The sequence below is a fragment of the Lithobates pipiens genome, unplaced genomic scaffold (assembly GCF_037356315.1).
Source record: "Lithobates pipiens isolate NorthernLeopardFrog02 unplaced genomic scaffold, aLitPip1_a1.2 Scaffold_19, whole genome shotgun sequence".
NCBI lineage: Eukaryota > Metazoa > Chordata > Amphibia > Anura > Ranidae > Lithobates > Lithobates pipiens.
The window spans coordinates 182,033,998-182,046,890 of NW_027507764.1; the positions used below are offsets into that span (position 1 = coordinate 182,033,998).

Consider the following 12,893-nt stretch of genomic DNA (forward strand, 5'->3'; position numbering starts at 1 on the left):
TCAATAAAAATCTATAGCATTATGTTCGAAATTTAATATATATACTGTATATATTAATATGAACTGTTGGAAAAGCACAACTCAGTAAAAATACAATGCCCTTTGTTAAATGGGAGGTAAGTCTCTTAGAGCTGTTGTACCCTTTGTAAAAGTAGATATACAGTACCTTCCATGAGCTATCCATTTGGAGAATTAACCCGTACTTCTACTCTATCCATTTTTATTTAGCTTTGGAAAGGGTAGGGATGGATAAGATCTTCTGCTAGCGTTTTAATGTATGTTTGTGTCCCCTGGGATAACCTCTCTATTTGTATCCTTTGTCAATTTATAGAAAAAATTTATAGAAAACTTTTATTATTCATTGTCAGTGGAATTTGAAGATATTTCCAACATATACTGTATATATGTATATATATATATATATATATATATATATATATATATATATATATATACACACAGTTGTGCTCATAAGTTTACATACCCTAGCAGAATTTATGATTATCTTGCCCATTATTCAGATAATATGAATGATGACACAAAAACTTATCTTCCACTCATGGTTAGTGTTTGACTGAAGCCATTTATTATCAATCAACTGTGTTTACAGTTGTATAATAACAGCAGAAACTACCCTGATCAAAAGTTGAAATACCCTGGTGATTTTGGCCTGATAACATGCACAAAAATTGACACAAAGGGGTTTGAATGGCTATTAAAGGTAACCATCCTCACCGGTGATCTGTTTGCTTGTAATTAGTGTGTGTGTGTATAAAAGGTCAATGAGTTTCTGGACTCCTGGCAGACCCTTGCATCTTTCATCCAGTGCTGCACTGACATTTCTGGATTCTGAGTTATGGGGAAAGCAAAAGAATTGTCAAAGGATCTGCGGGAAAAGGTAGTTGAACTGTATAAAACAGGAAAGGGATATAAAAAGATACCCAAGGAATTGAGAATGCCAATCAGCAATGTTCAAATTCTAATCAAGAAGTGGAAAATGAAGGGTCTGTTGAAACCAAACCACGGTCAGGTAGACCAACCAAAGTGTCAAAAATTATGTATATATGACAATCAGCGCCACCCTAATTCTTACTAAAGTGCTAAGTGCAAAAATAGTCAGACCTTATGTATATAAAAACCATACAACGCAGTTGCTGTACACTCTAAGTGGATTCACTTCACTTTAAAAATTAATATTGTATATATATATATATATATATATATATATATATATATATTGCAGCACTGCTATAGTGATATCTAATACCACACCAAATAATACATAATTAAAATAATCCAATCATTGCAATATCATACAACATAAAAGTCCTTATTATAAACACAATTCTTGATTGCTGTGATTTTCTGTGATAATATTTCACCACCGTGCTTTTCTTTAACCACTTGCCGACTGGCTCACGCAAATATACATCGGCAAAGTGGCACAGGTGCACAAAACCATGTACCTGTACGTTATTCCATCATCGGCAGCTATCGGGCACGTGCACGCCATGAGAGCTTACCCACTTGATGACTCGATGTCCGCCAGTGGCCAGTGATCGGGGCACGGAGAGGCAGAACAAGGAGATGCCTATGAAAACACGGCATTTCCCTGTTCTGCCTAGCAACATGACAGGGATCTACTGCTCCCGGTGATCGGGAGCAGTGATCTCTGTCATGTTCTAGTGAGCCCATCCCCCCCACAGTTAGAACATGCTAAGGGAACACAGTTAAACCCTTGATCGCCCCCTAGTGTTTAACCCCTTCCCTGCCAGTGACATTTACACAGTAATCAGTGCATTTTTATAGCACTGATCACTGTATAAATGTCAACAGTCCCAAAATAGTATCAAAAAGTGTCCAATCTGTCACGATAAAAATTGCAGATCACCACCATTACTAATAAAAAAAATAACAATAATAAAAATGCCATAAATCTATCCCCTATTTTGTAGATGCAATAACTTTTGCGCAAATCAATCAATATATGTCTTATTGCGATTTTTTTTTAACCAGAAATATGTAGAAGAATACATATTGGCCTAAACTGAGGAAGAAATTTTTTTTATATTTTTTTGGGATAATTATTATAGCAAAAAGTAAAAAATATTGTTGTTTTTTTTTTTAAATTGATGATTTTTTTTGTTTATAGTACAAAAAATAAAAACGCAGAGGTGATCAAATACCACCAAAAGAAAGCTCTATTTGTGGGGAAAAAAAGGACGTAAATTTTGTTTGGATACAACATCGCATAGCCGCGCAATTATCAGTTTACTCAAATTACATTCAGATGCTGTAGGATTGCATCTGTTTTATGTGATCTGGTTTAAGGGAAAATTAGTTTCGGGGCCACAGGAAGTGAGTCTTGAGTCACTCGAAACTGCCAGGGAGAAGCCCGGGAGGTTGCCATAACGAAGATAGAGACTAAGGACTTGGGTGAGGCGTTCCACCCATCTGCTGAGGAAGACCAATCAGAGGCTGATACGTGTGCAGAGGGGAGGAACCGAACCTGTGACGTCACGCAGCCACGGTGGTGAGCAAGCGGACGCTCTTATTACACACAAATGTGAATGTTTGTTTTTATCTTGTAAGTGTCCTCTTTTTAGCGGGATTTTTTAATAAATTTAAAAAATAGAGAGCACTATGTTTGCTGTATTTTTCATTACATGACACTGGAAACGAGTACCTAGGAGTGGAGGAGAGTCTAAGGAGAGAGGCTTTATGTATGGGAGATCAACACTCTATCTATGTGAAACATATTGGAAGTAGCTGAAACTGCAAAAGGGTTGATGGTGAAAAGCTGATCCACAGTGGAAGGGAGAGATCATTGAAGAGTGAAAGATAAAGAGTTATGTTTGAATTTTCCTGACTCATTGTTAAGGTGAGCAGGTAAAATAGCTGGTAGAGGTGTGCACAAACATTAAGGCCAAGTTCACACTGTAACCCACTGTGGATCACACAGGAGCGCTGTGCATCCCTGTTCCCTGATTTAGGGACTAATCTGGGCCCATTCTATGCCTGAATTCAGCCCTGAAACGGAACCAAAGATGCACAGTGTTTCTGTGCAGTGCGCTCTGCAGCCGCAACAGAGATGTTTGAACCGACTCCATAGGGAGCCAGTCACATTCTCCTGCTATGCGAATTGGATGCGGGGAAACCTGCATCTAATTCACATAGGTGTGAACCTGGCCTAAGTGTTTAAAGAAAAGCACAGTGGTGAAAGATTATCACAGAAAATAACAGCAATCAAGAATTGTGTTTATGATAAGGACTTTTATGTTGTGTGATATTGCAATGATTGGATTAGTTTGATTATGTATTATTCGCAAGGTGTGATATTAGATATAACTGTAGTAGCGCTGCATTATAATATATATATATATATATATATATATATATATATATATATAACTAAAATGTCAGCCATAACTGCACAACTGCCAGGAAAATTATGTGGGATGCAAAGAAAAACTCACAAATAACTTCAGGTGAAATACAGGACTCTCTAAAAAAATATGGTGTGGCTGTTTCAAGATGCACAATAAGGAGGCACTTGAATAAAGATAGGCTGCATGGTCGAGTTGCCAGAAGAAAGCCAATACTACGCAAATTCCACAAAGTATCCCGCTTACAATATGCCAAACACCACAGAGACAAGCCTCAAACCTTCTGGCACAAAGTCATTTGGAGTGATGAGACCAAAATTTAGCATTTTGGCCACAACCAGAAACACTATATTTGAAGAGTCAACAAGGCCTAAGATGAAAGGTACACCATTCCTACTGTAAAACACAGAGGTGATTGCTGATGTTTTGGGGATGTGTGAGCCACAAAGGCACAGGAAATTTGTGAAAATTGATGGCAAGATGAATGCAGTATGTTTTCAAAAAATACTGGAGGAACATTTGAATTCATCAGCCAGGAAGCTGTGCATGGGACGAACTTCGACAAGGCCAAGTCGACCTGTCATTGGCTACAGCAGAATAAAGTGAAGGTTCTGGAGTGGCCATCTCAGTCTCCTGACCTCAATATCATTGAGCCACTCTGGGGAGATCTCAAACGTGCAGTTCATGCAAGACAGCCCAAGAATTTACAGGAACTGGAGGCTTTCAGCCAAGAGAAATGGGCAGCTTTACCATCTGAGAAGATAAAGAGCCTCATCCACAAATACTACAAAAGACTTCAAGCTGTCATTGATGTTAAAGGGGGCAATACACGGTATTAAGAACTGGGGTATGTAAACTTTTGATCAGGGTTATTTGGGTAGTTTCTGTTGTGATTATGTTTTAAAAAGAATAAACACAGTTGATTGATAATAAATGGCTTCAGCCAAACACTAACCATTAGTGAAAGAAAAGTTTTTGTTATCATTCATATTCTCTGAAAAATGGCCAAGAAATCATACATAATGCCAGGGTATGTAAACGTGTGTATATATATTTATGGTCCAGAGCCCTCAGACCGATACGGATAAGGATGACAAACAAGGTTAACATAAACTCGCTTACTTGAAATGGACCTGAAAGTGTGCCCTGGTCTAACGTACGGTATGCCAAAATAAGGGGGCATACCTTAAAATGAAATGAATATGAAATGGGTGAAATGAGTACTCACTTGAGGAGTATGCTTAGAGAAATGCCCTGATAAAGGGGATGGGTGGGCGGGTATCGCGCACCGGAACCGACGAGGAAGACGGGCGGACGGCTGGTTATATATTCCACCGGGCTCCTCCCATAATTTCAGGCCACCATACTGGCCTTTCTATTTATGGTCCAGAGCCCTCAGACCGATACGGATAAGGATGACAAACAAGGTTAACATAAACTCGCTTACTTGAAATGGACCTGAAAGTGTGCCCTGGTCTAACGTACGGTATGCCAAAATAAGGGGGCAAAACATCCAGGTAGGGGTTGCACTTTATTGAATCAAGACTGTCACTGGGTGAGTTTGACAAAGGCCTGGGCCATCTCTATTTGCAGATTGGGTATGTAACGGGCAAAACAGGAGGACTTCCATCTACCCAATTTCTTGATAACATGGACCGGGACCCCTTGGCGGGAGGCCGTAGAAGCTGCTTCGATACGGAATGAATGTCCGGAGTAGTGAGCAGGATTGAGGTGAAGGATGCCCAGGAGTATCCTGACATGCTCCATGAACTGGCTGCATTGAGAGGTTTCGTGTGAAAAGGCAGAAGCGGGCCAGTTCCTGGTTGGTTGGCCAAAAGGGGCAACAAGCGGATGAGAACAGTGACCGGGCACCAGCGGTTGTTGGTTTTATAGAAGTGTATGTCCATACCCGAGCCAAGCTGCTGCGTCTTGGAGACTGCTAAGTGTAAGATGAAATGGTCTTCGTATCGGACCAGGTGGCGCTTGTACAGCATGCGTGCTGTGAGGCTACTACAAGTAAACTGGCTTGGCCGTAAGAAGCCGTAGAAGGCCAGGTGTATGGCTGCTTGTAAATGCCACTCATGTGGAGACCGAAAGGTGAAGTGGCCAGGATATCTGACATAGTTCTAGAACGTCTCCTGTGAAAGGCGGTGGTTTGGTGCCGGCCATCGGCTGGCGCTTCTGGACACTGCGAATAACAGCCCGAACGGTGTGGTAAGAAAATAAGGAGAGTACGGTAGGGTCCTGGAGGGACGTGAAATGTTGTACACCGGTCAGGTATAGCCGGATCGTATTAACGGATAACACCAACTGCGAGTGGCAGTAGGAAATGAAGGCTACGACTTGCTTGACACGGGACGTCACTGTGCTGTGATGCGTGATGAAGCGGTTAAAGGCCCTCCAGGCTGACTGATAGGCCTTGAGGGTATTGCGGGAAAGGGAGTGATCGATAAGTTGGGTAGCCGCTAGGAGGTGAGGGGCTAATCCAGGGTTAGTTGAGACCAGTCCGGGATAGCTGCTGATGTTGGTCCGGCTCCGGGTACCTGATCGGAAAAGAGACAAGGTTAAAGCGGGAGAGGGCGTCCGCTGCCTGATTGAACTTACCGTGGATAAAGGAACAATGGATGTTGAACTGAAACAACAACAAGAGCTGGACCAGTTGACGTAGGAAGGACATAATCAACAGAGAGGACGCCTTGGCGCAGCCAGGAATTGCCAGTAACTGGGGAGGCCAGGGAGCTGCGAGCCGGAGGTGGCCAAAAAACAGCCGCAAGCCCGTGGAGGCCGCTGCGTCGGTCATCACCTGGGGCGAAAGGGAAGACACGGAGGGAATGAACAGGGAGACGCCATTCCCAGACGATAGGAATTCCTCCCGCATAGCAAGGACTGCTATTGCCGCGGGATCCAGGCTGAGGACTTGCTCTGGATCCTGTGAGAGGGACAGTAAGACCACTAGGCGTGGCACAAGGCGCGACCCTGAGGGATGATGCGCATAGCGAACTCAACATGCCGTGTAGGAACTGTAGGTGTCTTTTGGACGACTAGACTGGAGAATATGCGAGGATATAATATGCCCCTAAAGATGGCAGTTGTGATGGCGAGCGTTTGCCGTTGGCTATGGGCTGATGCCTCTGGACGCCTCGTGGTGGGGATCTTGCTGTATGGGCCGTAACGACAGATGGCTCTCCGTGCACTGTAAGGATAAGAAATGCTGAACGCTGGCTAGAAATAGCCTGGGCGTGCTACAGGAAGAAGCCAGTTGCGTGTGACAACATGATCCTGGTGCGGGACGGAAGCTGAACTCAACTGTCCTAAGGAAGAGACGGATAGACAGACAACAGTGAGTGGTTTGTAAGAAAAGCCACAGGAGACGAGTGGCCAATTAAGTGCTGCTGAAAATGACATGTAGCCAGTTTGTGTGCCACTGAGAACGTGCTTGCCAACGAATGATTGCAAGAAGTTATGCTAAGTCGCGAGCCTTGGCATGACTAAAAGTTGTGTTTAAACATGAGCTTGCGACAATTGCCCGGGAGTTTGTCACTGGAGATGTATACGTAGTGACTGTGAGCAATTCGTGTTACCGCATGTGCACTGCGAAGACTACAGGAGTTGTGCTTGAATGCATGTTTGGATGCGTGCTTGCGATGATTGCAAGATGTTACCCAGGATGCGTGCTTGCCACGACTGCAAGATGTTATGCTAGGATGCGTGCCTGCAACTAATGCAAGGAGTTGTGCCAGGACTCGTGCCTGCAACGACTGCAAGGAATTATGGTAGGCTTCATGGGTAGCCAGGCCGGAAAAGACAGAAGTCCATCCGGTCCAACCAAATCAAAATAAATAGGGTATCACACAACCCGACACACCCAATTCTACGCCCGCAGCTGATCCAGAGGAAGGCAAAAAAAAAACCCCAACAGAGCATAGGCCAATTTGCTACAGCCGGGGAAAAAATTCCTTCCTGACCCCTCGAGAGGCAATCGGATTTTTTCCCTGGATCACCTATACCTATAAATATAAGTACCCCGTAATACAACGTACATTTAGGAAGGTATCCAGGTTTTCCCTAAAGCAATCTATTGAGCAAGCCAGAAGTGCCTGCCAGCAATGATTGCAACAAGTTGTGCCTGGACACCTGCTTGCAACGATTGCAAGAGGTCTATGCTTGAATGCGTGCTTGCCATGTTTGCCAGAGGACTATGCTCGAATGCGTGCTTGTAATGAGTGCAAGAGGTCTATGCTCGAATGCATGCTTGCAATGATCGCCAGAGGTCTATGCTCGAATGCGTGCATGCAATGATTGCAAGAGGTCTATGCTTGAATGCATGCTTGTAATGAGTGTAAGAGGTCTATGCTCGAATGCGTGCTTGTAATGATCGCGAGAGGTCTATGCTCGAATGCGTGCTTGCAGCGATTGCAAGAGGTCTATGCCCGAATGCGTGCTTGTAATGAGTGCAAGAGGTCTATGCTCGAATGCGTGCTTGCAACGATTGCAAGAGGTCTATGCTCGAATGCGTGCTTGCAACGATTGCAAGAGGTCTATGCTCGAATGCGTGCTAGTAATAAGTGCAAGAGGTCTATGCTCGAATGCGTGCTTGTAATGATTGCGAGAAGTCTATGTCTGGATGCGTGCTTGCAACGATTGCGAGAAGTCTACGCTTGGATGTGTGTTTGCAACAATTGCAAGAAGTCTACGCTTGTATGTGGAGAAAACAGCGAGACACGCCTAAACAAAGCTGTGTTTTCCCCTTTTGAGGCAATCTATAATGAAATGAGGCCGAGGAGCAAGGCCCCCGGCAGGCATCCAAACATTGAAGAATCAACTGGACCCAAGCCGGGAAGCGGTATGTGACAGTGAAATGAGAGAACCTGCCATGACAGAGATCCGGATCGCCATGCCACAACTTGCGACCGAGCACGAAACGGATTCTGGAGCATGTACTGAAATGAGGCCATTCCTGGGGCACGCCGAGACGAATTTGGTACACAGATGTGACTATTCGTACCGGAACGTGATAGGTGAAATGAAATGAAAAACCCATGACAAAGACAAGAATCAGAGGACGAGCCCTTGAACCAAACAGATGAATCCTGTCTTTGGAGCATGTACTGAAATGAGGCGTAGCAGCTGGGCACACCAGAACGAATCGGTGCATAAGGAATGCGACAGGATTCGAATTGGAGCGTAATAAGTGACAGAAATGATATGCCATGACAGAGACAAGATTCAACGACTGGACTGATGGTTACAAGAAAGAATCCGTCTCTGGAGCATGTACTGAAATGAGGCGTAGCAGCTGGGCACACCAGAACGAATCGGTGCATAAAAGAATGCGACAGGATTCGAATTGGAGTGTAATAAGTGACAGAAATGATATCCCATGACAGAGACCGGATTCAACGACTGGACTGCAGGTTACGAAAAAGAATCCGTCTCTGGAGCATGTACCGAAATGAGGCGTAGCAGCTGGGCACACCAGAACGAATCGGTGCATAGAAGAATGCGACAGGATTCGAATTGGAGCGTAATAAGTGACAGAAATGATATGCCATGACAAAGACAAGAATCAGGGACCGTGCGTGAACCTGCGAGTGACTCAGTCTCTGGAGCATGTACAGAAATGAGGCCGAACCCTGGGGCACTTCAAAGCGAATCGGTGCACCAGAGGTGCGACAGGATTCGCGCCGGAGCGCGGCTAGTGACAGAAATGATTTGAATCGGTAGAAATGAGTGGGACTGAAATGACTTGAAATGAGATGAAATGAGATACATAACACAACTGCATGAATGATGAGATATATTCGAACTGGAGCAGACCAACCGATACGTGCGGACTGCTTGCTTTGTCGTAACAAGCAGTCGGCTGTGAGTCGAACGATTCGACCGATACTAATAGAAATGCTCGGGGAGTCGAACGGTTTCGAATGTCGTACCTGCGAATGAATCGCCTGACGTGGCGTGATTGACCGAAGGTGATAACGACTACATCGAAAGTAGAAACAGTGACATGAGTACGAGAGCCACAGTAAAACATCCGAGCGGTTCGTGAGTTCAGGGAATGTTGATGGGACATCGTAATACATGAACCGAAAAGGGGGTGCCGAAGCCCTACCTGTGACAGCCGGCCCGACGTGTAACGACAAATTCGATGGGTAAGACGACACTCCGACGGCGAAACCCACGGACGCTGATGAACGGGAAGACGGTCAAGACGGAGACGAACAACGCGGGAACTCACGAACGGGCTCATTGCGTCTGGTCTAGGATAGTCGGCCCTTGATATCTGACGTATCAGGTATCGCGCACCGGAACCGACGAGGAAGACGGGCGGACGGCTGGTTATATATTCCACCGGGCTCCTCCCATAATTTCAGGCCACCATACTGGCCTTTCTATATATATATATATATATATATATATATAAATATATATATATATATATATATATATATATTGTACAAAATTTAGGCTACACCTATTCTCTAATCCAAAGCCAAGTAGAACATTTTGGCTATATATACACTGTAACTGTAGATAAGCAACAGTAGCATATGCTGACAAACCTATGTATTAAGCAGGAAAAGCAGGCTGCCTCTATGAAACCTAAATTATCAGAAAAACATGTAACATTTTCAATCATGCCTTCCTTTGAATACAGTTTAATGTGTACCTAAGTTGCTATAGGATATAGTGATACTCACCTGCTCGGCCATGCTACTGCTTGATGCCCACTTGCATCTCCCTCCAGTGCCACAGCTTCCCTTCAAGACTTTATAAACCTTTCTACCTGCACCTTTTGTTATCTGCGTAAGACATGCATTGATCATGAAGTTTCATGGTGTTATATGGTGCCCTGTACATACAGCCTATAGTACAGTAAATCTTCAGATTTTTGGTCAAACAGTATGAGGTATGGCACTGCACAGGGTAACACATGGCCTCCATCTGTGGTTGGAGAACTGATATTTTCTCTGAAGACTTTTTTGCAGATTGGACACATCTTCATACATATATTCAAGACAATAAAAAATATGTAATTCACATAGATTAAAATTTGCTTGGATTTTATTCCCTTTCACTCATCACTATCAAGGACTGTAAAACGCAGATTCAAATTAATGCACCATGTTTGGAGGGTTTAATTAACTTTGTCAGCAACTGTTTACAATTACACATTTGGAATTTGGTTTGTTCATTCATACCTAAATGGCCCACAGTCAAACGATGGTGGAAGAGACATGATTGTATAAGCCACTGGCAAGAGACTCAAGAAAAGAATGAGAAGGAGAAGTCCCATGTAGAAATTGTTTGATTTAGATGCTTTGAAGACCCGTTCATGAGGAACATTACTGCTCATAACAGCCCAACACTGAAAGTACATTGAGGTGTGCAACCTAAGGACATTAATTCCAATCAGTCCTGGAGCATAAAATGAGCCCATCCTGTAAAAGAAGCAACAAAGACCTTTACTTAAAATATTATTGTATTAATATAACATATACAGTTACACATTTTTCTCGATGTTTAGGGGTACTAAAATAGCATTAAAGCATATCTTTTTTTTCCTCCTTCAGGTTCAACTGTGAGTAAAGGATTGTGTATATATAGTGTATTTCTATTTTTCGATTTTTCCTTTCTGCTATTGGTTGAACAAGATGGGTTTATCTCTATTATTTTTTTTTTTACTTTTTGATAGAGTAGGTAATTATTTGGACTATATCATGTTTTATTTCCTGTTCCAGTGAGTGGAAGTGATAGAATAAATCTTCAAAGTTTCAAACCCTTCCACACTCTATACTGTAAGCAAAGAGACTGAAGACAAGTGACAGTGTTTCCTAGTTAACAATCTTTGCCAAAGTATGTTAGTCAACTGACTGTTATTAATAACATTCAGACATTATTTCAATTGGACACATGTTCTCTACAGTTTGCAACTAACCACAGCCATTAATTAGCAACTGATTTTAGCCATTGTTTGTTTACACATTTTAGAAAGCAAAAATAAGTTTAAATGACTGTGCATTATGTAATTTATTAATTATCATGCTGCAGTCATTTCAATTTAAAGCTTAAATAATGAGTGTCAAAATAAAATTAACTTTTTGTAATGTTTAAATATATTTTACTGAATAAAATTACAGCCAGTATAATTATTTCTTAATATGCTACAATAAATTTAAATTTGTTACATGGTTTAGCCAAAGCTGAAAAAATGACTCCCTTTGTTACTTATTTACTAGATAACTGTACTTGCAGCCATATATTTTTGGACATCTTCTATATTCTTAACAACTCTAGAGCAGACAGTTTGCCTTTTCTACTGTTTTGGCCCTTGGCATGGAAGGTTACTGCTTGGAAATGTGTATAAGAGACAGCCAAGCTCCTCATTATTTTAATGAGACGATTTTTTTTTCTGCTATTGTATTTGAGAATTTAAATTAGGTAAGTTGAACTGAAGTTGAAAATACATTCTTGCATCTGCTTTACTGTACATACACCATTTCTTTCCTAAAATATTGCCAGATCTTTAGTAGTTGAACAGATTAGAAGAATATGAAGTTATATAAAAAAAAATTCAGACAGCTATTTTCTGACTGGAGCAGAAGCAGCCTGCTTCCCCTATCAAATAACTACTAGAGCAGATCTCTTTGTATCTTAGAGCTCTGATCTAATATGACTTCACTCAGGAATTTCCTAATTATTTATTAATCTTTCTGTGCAATGAACCACTTTTTTCCTCTGTTACCTTGTTGTATCACATATGCTATGTATCAGTACCCTGCCTTGGAAAATGCCTTCTCTCTTCCTTTTCATCCAAGTCTTTCCACTCCCCAGCGCCAGCATCAGTGATGAAAAGAGATTGCCGACAATGGCTGTTGGCTGCAGAGCCTGGGTGATGACTTACTATGGGCACCCATTGTCAGGTATCCCTTCTCTACACTGAAGCCGGAAGTGGGACCCAATCGTGTGACTGGACCAGAGTGCCCCAGAATAGGTAAGTATACAGATCTTTCCTTTGACAGGGTAGATAGAATCCGCTTAGAATGGGGATGCTAGTGTTTGACTGAACTTTCACTTTAACCACTTGCTGACCGGCTCACGCCGATATACATCTGCAAATTGGCACATTCCCACGAAACCCCATATGGCTACGTTGTCCCCTTTAAGACCCATAGCAGGCACGTGCAGGCTGGATACAATGTGTGTGGCCGCCGGGGACGAGGTCACCATGCAATCGCGGGCATGAGAGCGGGCACAGGGATTTGTGTGTGAAACCAATCAATATACGCTTATTGCAATTTTTTTTTTTTTACCAAAAATATGTAGAAGAATATATATTGACCTAAACTGATGAAGAAATGTGTTTTTTAAAAACATTTTTGGGGACATTATGGCAAAAAGTAAAAAAAAATTGTTTTATTCCAAAAATTGTCGCTCTTTTTTGCTTATAGAGCAAAAATAAAAGGTGATAAAATACCACCAAAAGAAAGCTCTATTTGTGGGGAC

At 42.4% G+C, this 12,893-nt stretch overlaps 1 protein-coding gene across 1 annotated transcript in view; it reads right to left on the minus strand.

Annotated features, from left to right (window-relative positions):
- TMC2 (transmembrane channel like 2) overlaps positions 1 to 12,893 on the minus strand; it is a 159,550-nt gene that overhangs the window by 21,876 nt on the left and 124,781 nt on the right. Inside the window, exon 14 of the mRNA XM_077493813.1 lies at positions 10,589 to 10,828. Coding sequence (XP_077349939.1) covers positions 10,589 to 10,828 — 240 coding nt within the window. The remainder of the gene's footprint in view (positions 1 to 10,588; positions 10,829 to 12,893) is intronic.